At 49.1% G+C, this 18,738-nt stretch overlaps 1 protein-coding gene across 8 annotated transcripts in view; it reads left to right on the top strand.

Annotated features, from left to right (window-relative positions):
- Nucleotides 1–18,738, top strand: part of DDB2 (damage specific DNA binding protein 2) — a 57,842-nt gene that overhangs the window by 20,038 nt on the left and 19,066 nt on the right. For 5 of the 8 annotated variants that reach the window (XR_012423268.1, XR_012423267.1, XM_065529536.1 and 2 more), the window contains exons 1-3: nucleotides 12,218–12,533; nucleotides 13,610–13,746; nucleotides 14,132–14,323. Coding sequence is in view for 6 of the 8 variants with exons in the window: in XM_065529536.1 (XP_065385608.1) it covers nucleotides 12,407–12,533; nucleotides 13,610–13,746; nucleotides 14,132–14,323 (456 nt within the window). In the remaining 2 variants the exon portion in view is untranslated. Of the gene's footprint in view, nucleotides 1–12,217; nucleotides 12,719–13,609; nucleotides 13,747–14,131; nucleotides 14,324–18,738 lie in introns of those variants that run through there. The other 3 variants (XM_074013733.1, XM_074013731.1, XM_074013732.1) reach the window with 2 other exon arrangements.

Here is an 18,738-nt window from a genome sequence, read left to right as displayed (position 1 = left end):
TTTTTTTTTTTTTTTTTTTTTTGAGACGGAGTCTCGCTCTGTCGCCCGGGCTGGAGTGCAGTGGCCGGATCTCAGCTCACTGCAAGCTCCGCCTCCCGGGTTTTACACCATTCTCCCGCCTCAGCCTCCCGAGTAGCTGGGACTACAGGCGCCCGCCAACTCACCCGGCTAGTTTTTTGTATTTTTTAGTAGAGACGGGGTTTCACCGTGTTAGCCAGGATGGTCTCGATCTCCTGACCTCGTGATCCGCCCGTCTCGGCCTCCCAAAGTGCTGGGATTACAGGCTTGAGCCACCGCGCCCGGCCTTTTTTTTTTTTTTTTGTAGAGGCATGGTCTTGCTATGTTGCCCAGGCTGGTCTTGAACTCCTGGCCTCAAGTGATCCTCCTATCTTAGCCTCCCAAAGTGCTGGGATTGCAGGTGTGAGCCACCGTGCCTGGCCAACACTGTTCATTCTTTACCCCATTTGAAGCTGACTTAAAGTGCTCCTTTTCTGTGCCCCCCGCCCCCCAATGCCTCTTCTTTCAGCAAGCTTGTCACATTCTATTGTAGTTGTAGGTTTACTTGTCTCCCACTCTTAAAAGACACACTCCGTTGGGGGCAAAGAGTGTTTTCCATTTCAGCATTTCTTTTTCGTTTTTGTTTTTTTAAAGACAGGAGTCTAGGCCAGGCACAGTGGCTCACACCTGTAATCCCAGCACTCTGGGAGGCCAAGGTGGGCAGATTGCTTGAGCCCAGGAGTTCGAGACCAGCCTGGGCAACATGGTGAGACTCTGTCTCTACAACAACAACAACTTAGCTGGGCATATGCAAGCCTGTAGTCCCAGTTACTCAGGAGGCTGACAGGGGACAAGTACTTGAGCCTGGAAGGTGGAGGTTGCAGTGAGCCGAGATCGCACCACTGCACCCCAGTCTGGGTGACAGAATGAGACCTGGTCTCTCAGGAAAAAATAAAATAAAAAGACAGGAGTCTGGCTCTGTCACCCAGGCTGGAATGCAGTGGCACGGTCATAGTTGACTGTAATCTTGAACTCCTGGCTCCAGTGATCCTCCTGCCTCGGCCTCTCAAAGCGCGGGGACTACAGGCGTGAACCACCGCTCCTGGCTGAGCATTCCCTTTGGAACAGTGAAGAGGAGAGTAGATTTTAAATAAATGTCAGTAGAATTAATGATTCTTCTGCCTGCCATCCAATCAGCCCCTTTATCTGGCCCCTCTTACTTTTTTTCTTTTCAAACAGAGTCTCGCTCTGTCACCCAGGCTGGTGTGCAGTGGTGCCATCTTGGCTCACTGCAACCTCCACCTCCTGGGTTCAAGCAATTCTCCTGCCTCAGCCTCCCAAGTAGCTGGGACTACAGGCACATGCCACCACGCCCAGCTAATTTTTGTATTTTTAGTAGAGACGGGGTTTCGCAGTGTTAGCCAGGATGGTCTTGATCTCCTGAACTCATGATCCACCCGCCTCAGCCTCCCTAAGTACTGGGACTACAGGCATGAGCCACTGCGCCCAGCCTTTTTTTTTTTTTTTCTTTTTTGAGACAGAGTCTCACCCTGTCGCCCAGGATGGAGTGCAGTGGTATAACCTCGGTTCACTGCAACCTCCACCTTCCAGGTTTAAGCAATTCTTCTGCCTCAGCCTCCCAAATAACTGGGACTATAGGTATGCGCCACCATGCCCGGCTAATTTTTGTATTTTCAGTAGAGACAGGGTTTTACCATGTTGGCCCCTCTGGTCTTGAACTCCTGACTTCAGGTGATCCGCCTGCCTCAGTCTCCCAAAGTGCTGGGATTACAGGCGTGAGCCACTGCGGCCGGCCTCCTCTTACATTTTTTAAAAGAAATAGAGGCAAGAGAGGCCTCACTATGTTGCCCAGGCTGGCCTCAAACTCCTGGGCTCAAGTGATTTTCCTGCCTTATCCTCCTGACCAGCTGGGACTCCAGGCACACGCTTCTGTGCCCAGCCAGCCCCTCTGACTCTTGAAAGATCTTCAATATGAGGATCTCTTCAAGCTGCCTCCTATCCTACCAATAAATGTCACTGTTCCCAGCCAGACACCACCAGGAACACTCCTGTAGCTGAAATTGGGGTGTATTGCTGTTTGCAATGGAGAATGTGTACTGGGGGAATGATGGGACATCTGTCTAAGAGGGTGTTAGAAAGGACTTATTACAGGATTTGACTTGCATTGGGTGATTTGGGGAAGAGTCAAAGAAACAGGGCTTTGCTCTAAATTGGAGGCTGTCAGGAAGTGGGGGTAATACTATAATTGTTTTTTGTCGGCGTTTTCAAGACAGAATTTTGCCCTTGTTGCCCAGGCTGGAGTGCAGTGGCACGATCTCGGCTCACTGTAACATTCACCTCCGGGGTTTAAGTAATTCTCCTGCCTCAGTCTCCCGAGTAGCTGGGATTACAGGCATGCGCCACCATACCCAGCTAAATTTTTGTATTTTTAGTAGAGACGGGGTTTTGCCATGTTGGCCAGGCTGGTCTCGAACTCCTGACCCCAGGTGATCCGTCTGCCTCGGCCTCCCAAAGTGCTGGGATTACAGGGGTGAGCCACGGTGCCTGGCCCTTAAGATTGGTTACTGAAGTGGTTCAGAGCATGCCACCTCAAAATATGCCACTTTAGTATACTGATTATATACTGGGCTGAAGGCACAAGAGAAACAGCAGATACAGGAAAGGATCTCTGACCTCTCCCTTTCTACCTAAAAGAGGTCATAAAATTTCCCATGAGAAAGGTTCCTTACCTAAACCAGGAAGAAAGAGACTGAGAACCTGTATAAACCAACCTACTAAAATAAGCCCTACCTTCCATTACTTTCCTCCATCTATTTCCTAGTCACTGTCTCACAATTTACTGCCCCTAGTTCAAGCCTCTTTGTCTTGTCTCATCCCCACTGTGCCCAGTTGTGAACAATTAACTGTTCTTTTTTTTTTTTTTTTTTTTTGAAACAGTCTCCCTCTGTCACCCAGTCTGGAGTGCAGTGGCACAATCTCGGCTCACTGCAACCTCTGCCTCCTGGGTTCAAGCGATTCTCCTGCCTCAGCCTCCCAAGTAGCTGGGATTACAGGCATGTGCCATCACGCCTGGCTAATTTTTGTATTTTTGTAGAGACAGGGTTTCACCCTGTTGGCCAGGCTGGTCTTGAACTCCTGACCTCAGGTGATCTGCCCCCTCGCCTGCCAAAGTGCTGGGATTACAGACGTGAGACACCGAGCCCAGCCCACAGTTGATTGTTCTTTGTGTGAAAAGGTAAAGGTATATAAGCTTTTGAGCCTAACAGCTTCTTTGGGTCTTCATTTTCTTTCTAAAGTCTCCCATGTATACACACAAAAATATTAAATAAAATTTGTATGCCTGGCTGGGCGCAGTGGCTCACACTTGTAATCCCAGCACTTTGGGAGGCTGAGGCAGGCGGATCACGAGGTCAGGAGATCAAAACCATCCTGGCAAACACGGTGAAACCCATCTCTACTAAAAATACAAAAAAATTAGCCTGGTGTGGTGGCGGGTGCCTGTAGTCCCAGCTACTCGGGAGGCTGAGGCACGAGAATCGCTTGAACCCGGGAGGCAGAGGTTGCAGTGAGCCGAGATTGTGCCGCTGTACTCCAGCCTGGGCGACAGAGCAAGAGAGAGTCTCCCCCCCAAAAAAAAAAAAAAAAAAAAAAAAAAAAAAAAAAAAAAATTTGTATGCCTTTCTTCTATATATCTGTCTTACATCAGGTTTTTTTCTTTTCTTTTCTTTCTTTTTTTTTTTTTTTTTTAAGACAGGGCCTCAGTCTCCCAGGCTGGAATGCCATGGCACCATCAGCTCACTGCTGCCTCAACCTCCCAGGTTCAAACAATCCTCCCACCTCAGCCTCCCAAATATCTGGGACCACAGGCTTGCGCCACCACGTCAGCTAATTTTTTTTTTTTTTTTGAGACGGAGTCTCGCTCTGCCGCCCAGGCTGGAGTGCAGTGGCCGGATCTCAGCTCACTGCAAGCTCCGCCTCCCGGGTTTACGCCATTCTCCTGCCTCAGCCTCCCGAGTAGCTGGGACTACAGGCGCCCGCCACCTTGCCCGGCTAGTTTTTTGTATTTTTTAGTAGAGACAGGGTTTCACCGTGTTAGCCAGGATGGTCTCGATCTCCTGACCTCGTGATCCGCCCGTCTCGGCCTCCCAAAGTGCTGGGATTACAGGCTTGAGCCACCGCGCCCGGCCGTCAGCTAATTTTTAAATTATTTTTGTAGAGATGAGGTCTCACTATGTTGCCCAGCTAGTCTTGAACTCCTAGGCTCAAACCTCCCACCTCAGCCTCTCAAAGTGCTGGGATTACAGGCATGAGCCACCACACATGGCACGTGGCCAGTTTAATTCTTTTTTTTTTTTTTTTTTTTGAGACGGAGTCTCACTTTGTCACCCAGGCTGGAGTGCAGTGACACGATCTCCACTCACTGCAACCTCTGCCTCCCAGGTTCAAGCGATTCTCCTTTCTCCACCTCCCGAGCAGCTGGAATTACAGGCACGCCCCACCACGCCCGGCTAATTTTTGTATTTTTTTTTTTTTTAGTAGTGATGGGGTTTCACCATGTTGACCAGGCTGGTCTCGAATTCCTGACCTCAGGTGATCCACCCACCTCAGGCTCCCAAAGGGGTGGGATTACAGGCATGAGCCACCGTGCCCGGCCTGGCCGGTTTAATTCTTAGTCTCAGCTACAGAACCTGAGAAGGTAGAAGGAAGTTTTTTTGTCCTCCCACATCCTGTACCTTAATAAATGTTATCTATAAGGTGGGAGGAAAGAAGCAAAACTAAAGTTGTGATTGGGAAAGCAGCTGCAGTGAATCACATTGGCGAAAACAGGGAAATATTTGGTCATTTCAGTGTTTTGGACAATGTCCATATTTTTGCCTGTGTTCTGACATGAGTGATGATTTTCTTGTTTGTTTTTTGAGACAGAGTCTTGCTTTGTCGCCCAGGCTGGAGTGTAGTTGCACAATCTCGGCTCACTGCAACCTCTGCCTCCCGGGTTCAAGCAATTCTCCTGCCTCAGCCTCCTGAGTAGCTGGGATTACAAGCCCACGCCACCACGCCCAGCTAAATTTTGTAATTTTAGTACAGATGGGATTTCATCATGTTGGTCTGGCTGGCCTTGAACTCCTAACCTCATGATCTGCCCACCTCAGCCTCCGAAAGTGCTGGGATTATAGGCATGAGCCACTGCGCCCGGCCGTGATTTTTTTTTTTTTTTTTTTGAAACAGTGTCTCACTTTGTCACCCAGGCTGGAGTGCAGTGGTGTGATTTCAGCTCACTGCAACCTCCGCCCCTAAGTTCAAGCGATTCTCCTGCCTCAGCCTCCTGAGTAGCTGGGATTACAGGCGACTGCCATCGTGCCCGCCTAATTTTTGTATTTTTAGTAGAGACAGTTTCACCATCTTGGCCAGGCTGGTCTTGAACTGCTGACCTCATGACCCACCCACCTCGACCTCCCGAAGTGCTGGGATTATAGGCGTGAGCCACTGTGCCTGGCCGTGATGTTTTTGTCTTGGTTTATCATGGCCACAGAGTAGCCTTGTCTGGTGTTGACGTACTGTGACACTGTTCACTTCAGTGGAACACCAAGGCCTAGCTGATAGTACCAGGTCCACTACCACATGCCAGGGCTTCATTGCCTTTCTCAGAACTCACACCTGTTCCTGAATGTTACCAAGCTGTTCCTGTTCCTTGCCTAGGAGGCTCTTTTCCCTTTTCCAGCCAAACACTACTTTTTTCAAGTCAAACTGCACAAAATTCCATCTCCCCGTGAGGTCTTCCCAAAGACAGTGAAACCGCCTTTGCAAAATTATAACTGATACAGTGAAAGAGATCTAACTTAACCAACTCCATCTTGCTTTTAACCTCCAAGCTGTCCTTTTTCATTCCTGGGCATAGGCTGAACTAACTTTGGGAGAAATTTATTTATAATTTATAGTTTGAAACAAAGACGATGGCCGGGCACAGTGGCTCATGCTTGTAATCCCAGCACTTTGGGAGGCCAAGGTGGGTGGATCACCTGAGGTCAGGAGTTCGAGACCAGTCTGACCAATATGGTGAAACCTCGTCTCTATTAAAAATATAAAAATTAGCTGAGCAAGGTGGCGTGTGACTGTAGTCCTAGCTACCAGGGAGGCTGAGACAGGAGAACTGCTTGAACCCCGGAGGCAGAGATTGCGCCACTGTACTCCAGCCTGGGCGACAGAGCAAGACTGCCTCAAAAATAAACACATACATACATACAAACAAACAATACATAAAACAAAGATGATAACAGTCCTTTCCCAAAGCAGACCATCTTCCTGCTTGCCTAGGGACTAGATTGCTTCTGTAGGACTAACATTAGCCATAAGATTAGAAATAATTATGGTTTAGGAGTCATGCAGCTGGAGGTTACAAGCTTTTGACCCTCCCTAAACTGCTCCTAAGATCAGTGCTTGAGATAGTTTGCAGACCCTGCACTTGATGGATCAGCTGGCACCACCCAGATCGATAAACTGGCTCACCTGATCTTGTGGCCCCCACCCAGGAACTGACTCAGAGCAAGAAGACAACATCAACTCCCTGTGATTTCATCCCCGACCAGTCAGTACTCCTGGCTCACTGGCTTCCCCCAGTCACCAAGTTATTCTTAAAAACTCTGCTCCCCGACTGGGCGTGGTGGCTCACACCTGTAATCCCAGCACTTTGGGAAGTGGAGGCGGGTGGATCACCTGAGGTCAGGAGTTCAAGACCAGCCTGGCCAACATGGTGAAACCCCATCTCTACTAAAAATACAAAATTAGCTGGGCATGGTGGCGCATGCCTGTAATCCCAGTCACTCTGGGTACTGAGGCAGGAGAATTCCCTGAGCCCAGGAGGTGGAGACTGCAGTGAGCTGAGATTGTGCCACTGCATTCCAGCCTAGGTGGCAGAGCGAGACTCCGTCTCAAAACAAAACAACAGAAAAACCAAAACACCACCACCAACAACAAAAACTCTGCTCCCCAAATGCTTGGGGAAGCTGACTTAAGTAATAATAAAACTCCGGTATCCCGCACAGCTGGCTCTGCATGAATTACTCTTTCTCTATTGCAATTCCCCTGTCTTGATGAATCGGCTCGGGCAAAGTGAACCCCTTGGGCGGTTACAACAGTACTACTTTCTCCATAGAATTAGCTTTCCTGCGTGCATCTAAAAACCTTAATTGGTCATGCCTGTAATCAAAGCAATTTGAAAAGTTGAGGCTAGAAGATGGCTTGAGCCCAGGAGTTCAAGGCCAGTCTGGGCAACATAGTGAGACCCTGTTTCTATAAAACCAAAAACCAAAAACCCTTGATTGGCATAGCATAGTTAGTCTTCAAATATATCCCTATCTTGAAGTATTTTACTTGTTTCACGTGTGTTTTTCTTCTGTTCCCAATAGGTTGTAAATCTTTTAGAGGCAAAGTCCATTTCTTACACTTCAATATCCCCTACAACTGAGCACCCTGCTGAAGGACAGGTTAGTCTGAGTTGGCATATTGGTTGGTCTGAATAAGGAGAGAGGGGAGAACAGTTTGCTTCTGCAACACAGCTGTGAAAACACAGCTCTAGGCTAGCAGAGGAGTAGCTCCCAGCTTGCCCCTTTCCCAGGTAAAGCCATTTCTATTTTTGTTTGTTTGTTTGTTTTAGACAGAGTCTTGCTCTGTTAGCCAGGCTGGAGTGCAGTGGCACGATCTTGGCTCACTGCAACCTCCCTCTCCTGGGCTCAAGCAATTCTCCTGCCTCAGCTTCCCAAGTAGCTGGGATTACAGGCGTGTGCCACCACGCCCGGCTAATTTATATATAATTTATATATATTATATATATTATATAAATTATATGTATATATAAATGAAGGGTTTCACCATGTTGGCCAGGCTGGTCTTGAACTCCTGATCTCAGGTAATCCGCCTGCCTCAGCCTCCCAAAGTGCTGGGATTACAGGCATGAGCCACCGTGCCTGGCCTGCCCTTTCTTTTTTAAAAAAGTTTTTTATTTTTTGAGACAGAGTCTCACTCCCTCGTCCAAGCTGGAGTGCAGTGATGTGATCTCAGCTTACTGCAAGCTCTGCCTTCCGGGTTCAAGCGATTCTCATGCCTCAGTCTCCTGAGTAGCTGGGAAGACAGGCACGCGCCCCACGCCTGGCTAATTTTTGTATTTTTAGTAGAGATGGGTTTTACCATGTTGGCCAGGTGGGTCTCAAACTCCTGGCCTCAGGTGATCTACCCACCTCAGTCTCCCAAAGTGTTGGGATTATAGGCGTGAGCCACTGCAACCGGCCTTCCAATTTACGTTTTGGAGCATTCATTCCATTGCAAGAGCTTATTTAATTTTTATTTATTTATTTATTTATTTGAGATGGAGTCTCGCTCTGTCGCCCAGGCTGGAGTGCAGTGGTGCGATCTTGGCTCACTGCAAGCTCCGCCTCCCGGGTTCACGCCATTCTCCTGCCTCAGCCTCCCGAGTAGCAGGGACTACAGGTGCCCACCACCATGCCTGGCTAATTGTTTTTGTATTTTTAGCAGAGATGGGGTCTTGCCGTGTTAGCCAGGATGGTCTCGATCTCCCGACCTTGTGATCCACCCGCCTTGGCCTCCCAAAGTGCTGGGATTACAGGCATGAGCCACTGCGCCCGGCCAATATTTATTTATTTATTTATTTATTTATTTATTTATTTATTTATTTTTGAGACAGAGTTTTGCTCTTCTTGCCCAGGCTGGAGGGCAATCGCACCATCTCAGCTCACTGCAACCTCCACCTCCTGGGTTCAAGCGATTGTCCTGCCTCAGCCTCCTGAGTAGCTGGGATTACATGCATGTGCCACCACGCTCTGCTAATTTGGTATTTTTCCTAGAGACGGGGTTTCTCATGTTGGTCAGGCAGGTCTCGAACTCCCAACCTCAGGTGGTCCGGCTGCCTCAGCCTCCCAAAGTGCTGGAATGACAGGCGTGAGCCACCGTGCCTGGCCAATTTTTATTTATTTATTTAGAAACAGGGTAAACCTCTGTCATCCAGGCTGGAGTGCAGTGGCACAATCATAGCTCACTGCAGTCCCAAACTCCTGGGCATAAGCGATCCTCCCACCTTAGCCTCCCAAGTAGTTGGGACTATAGGCGCGTGCTACCATACCTAGCTAAGTTGTGTATTTTTTAATTTTTTAGACGGGGTCTCAGTATTGCTGAGGCTGGTCTCCAACTCCTGGGCTGAAGTGATCCTACTCCCGTGCCCTCTCAAAGTGCTGAGATGACCAGCATGAGCCACCACACAGGACCAAGAGTTGATTTTGGTAACATCTTCTGTCCCTATCTGTCTGAAAAATCCTTGAGAGCAGGATCTACCATTAATGCATTAAACAATTATTATTATTATTTGTTTGCTTATTTTGAGATGGAGTCTCACTCTGTAACCCAGGCTGGAGCACTGTGGTGCTATCTCAGCTCACTGAAAACTCTGCCTCCCAGGTTCAAGTGATTCTCCTGCCTCAGCCTCCTGAATAACTGGGATTACAGGTGCGTGCCATGATGCCCAGCTACTTTTTTTGTATTTATTTATTTTTATTTTTATTTTTTTGAGATGGAGTCTTGCTCTGTCACCCAGGCTGGAGTGCTATGGCATGATCTTGGTTCACTGCAGCCTCCCTCTCCTGGGTTCAAGCAATTCTCCTACCTCAGCCTCCTGAGTAGCTGGGACCACAGGCGACTGCCACCACGCCCCAGCTAATTTTTGTATTTTTAGTAGAGATGGGGTTTCACCATGTTGGTCCAGCTAGTCTCAAACTCCTGACCTCAAGTGATCTGCCCGCTTTGGCCTCCCAAAGCGCTGGGATTACAGGCGTGAACCATCACACCTGATGGTATTTTTAGTAGAGACGGGGTTTCACCATGTTGGCCAGGCTGGTCTTGAACTCCTGGCCTAAAGTGATTCACCTGCCTTAGGCTCCCAAAGTGTTGGGATTACAGGCTTGAGCCAACGCAATTGCCTACCATTAATGTATTTTTGTATATCTCCTCCCACCCCCACAAACTGTCAGGCAGGGGGCTTAGTGGGTGGAGGAAAGGCCCAGCAGTGCCTGAGTAACCCCTTTGCAGAAGGGCTTTGCCTACCTCTTTGCAGAAACTAGGGCACATCCAAACTGTCTCTTCTCAGGCTAGGCAGGACAGCGTGGCCTCACCTCTGAACCTTCAAGACTTGGACTTTGGCTGAAGCCAGGGCGTAGGAGTTCTAAGTCCCACTGGCCACATGCCCTCTGGCCCATCACTGTCCCAGGCTGCTCCTAGGTGGACACTCAATAGGTTAGGCAAGTCTTAGTTAAAAGCAGTGAGAGGCTGAGAGGCTGGGCATGGTGTAATCCCAGCACTTTGGGAGGCTGAGGCAGGCAGATCACGAGGTCAGGAGACTGAGACCATCCTGGCCAACATGGTGAAACCCCGTCTCTACTAAAATACAAACAAATTAGCTGGGTGTGGTGGTGGTGCACGCCTCTAGTCCCAGCTGCTCTGGAGGTTGAGGCAGGGGAATCGCTTGAATCCGGGAGGCAGAGACTGCAGTGAGCCGAGATTATGCCACTGCACTCCAGCTTGGGTGACAGAGCAAGACTCTGTCTCAAAAAAAAAAAAGAAAAAGAATCAGTGAGGAGGCTGGGCACGGTGGCTCACACCTGTAATCTCAGCAGTTTGACAGACCGAGATGGATGGATGCCAGGAGTTCTAGACCAGCCTAGGCAACATAGGAAGACCCTGTATCTACAAAAAATGCAAAAACTAGCTGGGTGTTGTGGCACGCACCTATAGTCCCAGCTACTCGGGAGGCTGAAGTGGGAGGATCGATGCCCAGGAAGTCGAGGCTGCAGTGAGCCCACGTCCTGCCACTGCACTCCAGCCTGGGTGACAGAGAGGTCCTGTCTTAAAAAAAAAAAAAAACAACCGGCCAACCACCAAACAAACAAAAAAGCAGTGAGGGTCAGACATAGTGGTTCATGCCTAGAATCCCAGCACTTTGGGAGGCCGAGGTGGGAGGATCACTTGAGCCCAGGAGGTCCAGACCAACATGGGAAACATAGCAAGACCTTGTCTCTACAAAAATACAAAAATTAGTCAAGCTTGAGTTCGCAGGTCTGCAAGCCTACTTGGGAGGCTGAGGTGGGAGGATCAGTGAAGCTTGAGTGACTACATCACTGCACTCCAGCCTGGGTAACAGAAGACAGACGACGTCTCTAGAAAAAAAAAAAAGGCCCATCCTGGCTGACACGGTGAAACCCCGTCTCTACTAAAAAAAAAAAAAAATACAAAAAACTAGCCGGGCGAGGTGGCGGGCGCCTGTAATTCCAGCTACTCGGGAGGCTGAGGCAGGAGAACGGCGTGAACCCGGGAGGCGGAGCTTGCAGTGAGCTGAGATCCGGCCACTGCACTCCAGCCTGGGCGGCAGAGCGAGACTCCGTCTCAAAAAAAAAAAAAAAAAAGAAAAAAAAAAAGGCAAGGCGTTCCAATCATTCTCCCTTCACAGAGAAGCAGCTTGGATTCTATGGGGCTGTAGTTTCTGGATTCCGACTGCAAAGCTGACCGCTGGTACAGCGCAGCTTCTAACTTAGGAAAGGCACTAGCTCTCTACAAAGCCGCCACGCCCCAACTACACCCTGTAGCTACCAGCCAATCCCAAAGCCCGAGCGGGAGTCATCACCAGTTGCAAGGCGGGAGCCAGGGCCTTGGCTGGTACCAGGCCTCCTCCCCGGACCCGCAGAGGCCTGGCAGCGCCTCGTCTGAGGAGGGTTCGTGTCGGGAGGCCAAGGCTGGATGATTACTTAAGCCCATGAGTTCAAGACCGGCCTGGACAACATAGCGAGACCCCGTCTCTCCAGAAAAAGAAAAAAAAAGAAAAAGAGAGAGAGAGATAAATTAGCCGGGCGGGGTGGCGCACGCTTGTAGTCCCATCTACTTAGGAGGCTGAGGTGGGAGGATCGCTTGAGCCCAGGAGGTGGAGGCTGCACTGACCTATCATCGCGCCACTGCTCTCCAGCGTGGGCGACAGAGCCAGACCCTGTGGCTGAAAAAAATAAAACATAAAGCCGGGGGCCATCTTTGCTCCGGGCAGGTCAGCTGACCCGGGCTGGCACAGGCCCTGGCGCAGTTCCCGCCCCTCCCGAGAGCGCTGGCACCGCCCCCTCCCCGCGCCCCCTCCTTCCAGGAAGGGGCGGGGTCTCCTAGACGGGTGGGGCCGGAGCTCGGAGCTGGTTTGAACAAGCCCTGGGCATGTTTGGCGGGAAGTTGGCTTAGTCGGCTACCTGTGGCCCCGCAGTTTTGTAGTCCCCGCCTTGTTTCTCCCCAGAGGTCTCTCAATCCTCCCTCCATGATCTTCGCATAGAGCACAGTACCCCTTCGCACGGAGGACGCGATGGCTCCCAAGAAACGCCCAGAAACCCAGAAGACCTCCGAGATTGTATTACGCCCCAGGAACAAGAGGAGCAGGAGTCCCCGGGAGCTGGAGCCCGAGGCCAAGAAGCTCTGTGCGAAGGGCTCCGGTACTGCCTGTGCCTGCTGCTTGAATATTTCCGCCTTTAGGGGTGCTCGCGCAGGAGGCTGCAGCGGGGGATGGGTGCTCCGAGGCTCCCGAGGCCGGCGCAGGTCACGGATGCCTCCGGCTGTGCATTCTACCTGCAGGTTCTTTGACACCAGAGCGTTTAGGCTTCAACACCTCTCCCGCCAGGTGACAGGAAGCAGACAAGCTCCGTAACAACAGACACACGGACTTGTCAGATTCCTTGTTTGTAGCAGGGTTCTTGCACAGTTTGGACGGCTTCAGAGAATCCTACCTTTCCTGGCACTGTGTGTGCTGGATTTCATAGTCACGCTTGTTAGCTGCACGTGCTAGGTGGTCAGTTGTGAGAGCCCCCAATTCCTTCCCTCCTTAGAAAGCTCATTCTCTGAGGTTTACTGGGGCTTGAACCTGGGGCTATAAGGAGTTTCGAGACACTCAAAAACTGGAGCTGGGGCTTGTTAATCAAGTGGGTTTTGTCCATGTGAAGAAAGAATTGGTTGTCAGGACGTCGGACCTATAGTGATTGGGTCCTCAAATGCAAGTTTGGTGATCCGGAGTTGTTGCTTTATTGCTATTCTAATTTCACTCACCTCCCCAGAAGTAACCTAGTTAAGAGCATTTCCAGGCCTTCCTATTCCTTCTTTTCCTAAACGGTGACTTCTGCCATGCTCCCCTAAAATATTTTTATTGTGCATTATATGTGATTTATAAAATTGTGACCCTGTCCCATCTCGTTTTGCAGCCCAAACTGGGAAGAGTTCTGCAGTGTACTTTATTCTTGTGTGTTTCTTTGGCTGGGGTCTCAGGAACCCTGCACGATTATTTACTTTCATTTCAGTCTTACTGTTTGGAGGAGTGTTTTGGGGAAGGGGCCAAATCCCTACTCATTTTTTTTTTTATTTCTGGTGCTGGGTGAGACCGCACAGACACAGAAAGGCCTCAGGAGATGATGAGACAGAGATTAGCCATGCCGAATGAAACAAGGCTTCCTTTCAGGGAATTCAGCAGAAAAACCTTTCGTGAGATTGGAGAGGAAAATATGTCTGTTCTGCTTGGCAGGTCCTAGCAGAAGAGGTGACTCAGACTGCCTCTGGGCGGGGCTGGCTGGCCCACAGATCCTGCCGCCATGCCACAGCATCGTCAGGACCCTCCACCAGCATAAGCTGGGCAGAGCTTCCTGGCCATCTGTCCAGCAGGTAAGGCATTTTTTGCCTCAAGTCCTCAAGGGTTTGCACGTGCATTTTTACTATTGCATGCTCCCAAATTAGATGATGGCTTGGTTCACCAGCTTGTCAGAGTGGTCCGATCACCCAGACTGTGGTGACTGGCCTACTGGGCACTCAGCCATCTAAAAAAAGTCTTATGTTGTAAAGGTCCCAGCTGGAATGCACTCTGCCCCTTTTGCTTTCCCAGATTATTAGTTCATGTACATTGCAAATATTTTCATGCACAGGGCAGGCGGTTAGCTTTCCTTTGGTGGGAGGACTTGGCTCTAGGGCTCATCTATGAAGGAGGCAGAGATTGGCAGTTTACCCAGAACTTGGGTTTTAATTCAACCTAATTCATTTCTCTCTGTGGCAGGGGCTCCAGCAGTCCTTTTTGCACACTCTGGATTCTTACCGGATATTACAAAAGGCTGCCCCCTTTGACAGGAGGGCTACATCCTTGGCGTGGCACCCGACTCACCCCAGCACTGTGGCTGTGGGTTCCAAAGGGGGAGATATCATGCTCTGGAATTTTGGCATCAAGGACAAACCCACCTTCATCAAAGGGGTGAGCAGTTCCCCATGCCAGGTTGTGCTAAAGAAGTGTTTGCTGGCCGGGCACGGTGGTTCACGCCTGTAATCCCAGCACTTTGGGAGGCCGAGGCGGGCGGATCACCTGAGGTCTGGAGTTTGAGACCAGCCTGGGCAACATGCTGAAACCCTGTCTCTACTAAAAATACAAAAATTAGCTGGGCGTGGTAGCAGGTGCCTGTAATCCCAGCTACTCAGGAGGCTGAGGCAGGAGAATCGTTTGAACCTGGGAGGTGAGGTTGCAGTAAGCCAAGATTGCGCCATTACGCTCCAGCCTGGGCAATAAGAGTGAAACTCCATCTCAAAAAAAAAATAGTAAAATAAAATAAAAATAAGGAGTGTTTATTGAAGGAATGAAAGGGATATTGATGTCACCCAGTAATCGTCAGGAAGAGGACTGGGATCAAAAGTAACTGTGGGCATTTTCAAATACGTAAATGGTGATGGTATATATTTTTCTAATGCCTGCCCTTAAAATACTAGAAGATATAGACTATTGATCATCCATAGAATTGAAGCCCCTTCTGGGCTGGGCGCGGTGGCTCACTCCTGTAATCCCAGCACTTTGGGAGGCCAAGGTGGGCTGACCACGAGGTCAAGAGATCTAGACCATCCTGGCCAACACGGTGAAACCCCGTCTCTACTAAAAATACAAAAAATTTGCTGGATGTGGTGGCGCGCGCCTGTAGTCCCACCTACTCGGCAGGCTGAGGCAGGAGAATCGCTTGAACCCGGGAGGCGAAGGTTGCAGTGAGCCGAGATCGCACCACTGCACTCCAGCCTGGGCAACAGAGTGAGACTCCATCTCAGAAAAAAAAAAAGAATTGAAGCTCCTTCTTACCACATTGACCTCATCTTACACCACTGTCTTTTCTCACTTCCTATGCTGTAGCCACACCAGTTGTTTCTATTCCTGAAACCCAGTCTCTGTAATTGCTGTTCCCATTGACTGGAGTGCTTTTCCCCATGGTCTTCTCATGGCTGGCGTCTTCTCATGCAGGTCTTTGCTGATTCTACCTCTGCAAAGAGGCTTTCACTGGTGGTCGTTACTCATAACGTAGATCCCACTCCTCCACCGTCATTCCCGGTATCATTACCCTGCTTCACGTTTCCCCCAAGCGTTGGCCAGTGTCTGAGATCTGATGCTTATTTGTATGTGTTTGCCCACTGATGGCAGGGACCTTGCCTGTCTGGTTCACCACTCTATTCCCGGTGCCCGGAACAGTCTGGCCTAGAGTAGCTGCTTTATATTTGTTGAATGAATGAGGGACTTGAAGTGTAATTGAGCAGATAGGATGTATACATACGAGGTAATTTAACAATACAGATGCCAAGTGCTACAGAATGTGAAAGAAGGAAGAACCCCTTGTGAATTGCAATCAATAGAGAAGACTCCATGGATGAGCAAGGAGGAGCAATATTAGGGAAATGGAGAGAAAAGAGGGAAAGACGTAGTGTGATTGGGTGAGGTTTGGCATAGAGTTCTTGGGGATAGTCTTTGTTGTGTCAGAGTTTATCATCCGTTGCTGAGAGGTGAGTGTGTCATCCCCTCTAAGACCTTTAGCCAGCCCAGCTGGTGGCTAACGTTGGACGGCTGTGCTGTGAAAAGTGACACTGGGTTTAGAGCAGGAGTCACAAACTTATATGGCTCCAGAAGCCAAACAGAGTGGGAAAAAAAAAAGAATGTATGGTGGTAGCGTCAGGGGTAAACTAGAGATGACCGTTGTGCAAAAATGTAGGTCTTGTGCTATCAGATGTGATTTTTTCAAACAAAGCCACAAATCCTCATTTTTTAAATTTCAAATATCTTGAGTTTTAAAAAAATTGTAAAATAAGGCCGGGTGCGGTGGCTCAACCTGTAATCCCGGCACTTTGGGAGGCCGAGACGGGCGGATCACAAGGTCGGGAGATCGAGACCATCCTGGCTAACACGGTGAAACCCCGTCTCTACTAAAAAAATACAAAAAACTAGCCGAGCGAGGTGGCGGGTGCCTGTAGTCCCAGCTACTCCAGAGGCTGAGGCAGGAGAATGGCGTGAACCCGGGAGGTGGAGCTTGCAGTGAGCTGAGATCCGGCCACTGCACTCCAGCCTGGGCGACAGAGCGAGACTCCGTCTCAAAAAAAAAAAAAAAAAAAAAAAAAAATTGTAACATACATGTAACATAAAATTTATCACCTTAGCCATTTAAAACTTTTTTAAAAAAATGATAAAATACATATAACATGAAATTTACTTTCATAACCATTTTTAAGTGCACAGTTCAATGGCATTAGGTAAATTGTGTAACCAGTCTACGGAACTTCATTATTTTATTATTTTTTTTTATTTTTTGAGTCTCATTCTGTCACCCAGGCTGGAGTGCAGTGGCACAACCATAGCTCACTGCAGCCTCCACCTCCCTGACTCAAGGAGTCCTCCAGCTTCAGCCTCCCATGTAGCTGGGACTACAGGTGCGCACCACCATGCCTGGCTAATTTTTAGAGATGTGGTCTCTCTGCTTTGCCCAGGCTGGTCTCAAACTCCTGGCCTCAAGCAATCCTGTCTTGTCTTCCCAAACTGCTTGGGATTACAGGGCTAAACCACTGTGCCGGGCCTCTAGAACTTCTTAATATTGGCACTGAATAAAATTAAACACACATCTCAGCTGAATTCTGCTTCAGCCCACTATTTTTCTAACTCTGGTTTAAAGGTAGAGATGGGGGGAACCCAGGAGGAGGTCTCTTAAGTGGAGGGATTTGGAGACCAGCCCACCAGAAAAGGCCAGGTTACACAGGTGTGGGAGACTGGAATTCAAGGTGTGAGATGGGTGTTCAAGGAACAAGTGCCAGCAGCCCCCAGAAAGGCAGTCAGAGGAGTGCCGTGGACAGAGAAGGGTAGGCTTCCTGCCTAGCTAAAAAGGCAGGTGACCGCCAATAAGGCAGCATGAAGTTGAAGTCAGAATCCAGAGCTCAGACAGGAAGAAATTTGTTTTCTTGTTTTCCCCAGGAGTCTAGGACATGGGAATAGAGGAATTTAGCTTATGCCTGGAGATGGGAAGAAGCAGTGTAGGGTATTCTAGGGGAAGATCTTCCTGACTAACAGGGTAATGACAAGTGCTTTGAACTTGTGCCAGACTGAGATTTTTTTTTTTTTTTTGCATCACCTTATGACATGCATGTAACTTTCTTTACAGTGTAAGCTTTCTTTACACTGTAATGAAGATTGGTCTAGGCATTGAATTTCGTGACTTGCAGTTGCAGGGAGCTAGGTTGGAGCAAAGGAAGGGTATGGCAGTCTGGAGAACTGTCTGGTTTTGCTCCCAGATGCTGACAGCAGAATGCTGATTTGAGACCAGTTACTGGAGGAGTAACAGTGCCTTATTTTGTCACTTCTTTAGTCATCTGACTTTGGCTGTGACCTCTACATTCTTCAGGCCCTTGTCAAGGGAACATGTATTACAGTTTCACAATGAAGATAGCTTAATTTTATTACTATTATAAAAACAATGTATGGGGCCAGGTGCAGTGGCTCACGCCTGTAATCCCAACACTTTGGAAGGCCGAGGCGGGTGGATCACCTGAGGTCAGGAGTTCAAGACCAGCCTGACCAACACATAGTGAAACCCTGTCTCTACTAAAAATAAAAAATTAGCCGGGAGTAGTGGCACACGCCTGTAGTCCCAGCTACTCGGGAATCTGAGGCAGGAGAATCGCTTGAACCTGGGAGGTGGAGGTTGCAGTGAGCCAAGATGGTGCCACTGCACTCCAGCCTAGGTGACACAGAGAGACTCCATCTCTCAAAAAAACAAAACAATGTATTCTTACCATAAAAAAATACAGAGAAAAGTATAGAAAATAAATTAAATATGATCCAAAACCCCCATTTTCAGCATCCCTCTGTGCATGTGTACACTATTTTTTTTTTTTTTCCGAGTCTGAGTCTTATTCTGTCTTGTAGGCTGGAGTGCAGTGGTGCGATCTCGCCTCACTGCAACCTCTGCCTCCTGGTTCAAGCAATTCTTCTTCCTCAGCCTCCCAAGTAGCTGGGATTATAGGCATGCACCACCACACCCAGCTAATTTTTGTTTTGTTTTGTTTTTTTGAGACAGAGTCTCACTCTGTTGCCCGGGCTGGAGTGTAGTAGTGTGATCTCGGCCCACTGCAACCTCTGCCTCCCGAGTTCAAGTGATTCTCCTGCCTCAGCCTCCTGAGTAGCTGGGATTACAGGCGCCTACCACCACGCCCAGCTAATTTTTATATTTTTAGTAGATACGGGGTTTCACCATGTTGGCCAGGCTGGTCTTGAACTCCTAGCCTAAGGTGATCCACCTGCCTTGGCCTCCCAAAGTGTTGGCATTACAGGTTTGAGCCACCGAGCCCGGCCTAAATTTTTATATTTTTAGTAGAAACGGG

Source organism: Macaca fascicularis, chromosome 14 (assembly GCF_037993035.2).
Source record: "Macaca fascicularis isolate 582-1 chromosome 14, T2T-MFA8v1.1".
NCBI classification, from domain to species: Eukaryota; Metazoa; Chordata; class Mammalia; order Primates; family Cercopithecidae; genus Macaca; species Macaca fascicularis.
Note: the sequence above shows the minus strand (reverse complement) of the source record. Positions and strands in the feature narration are given on the sequence as shown.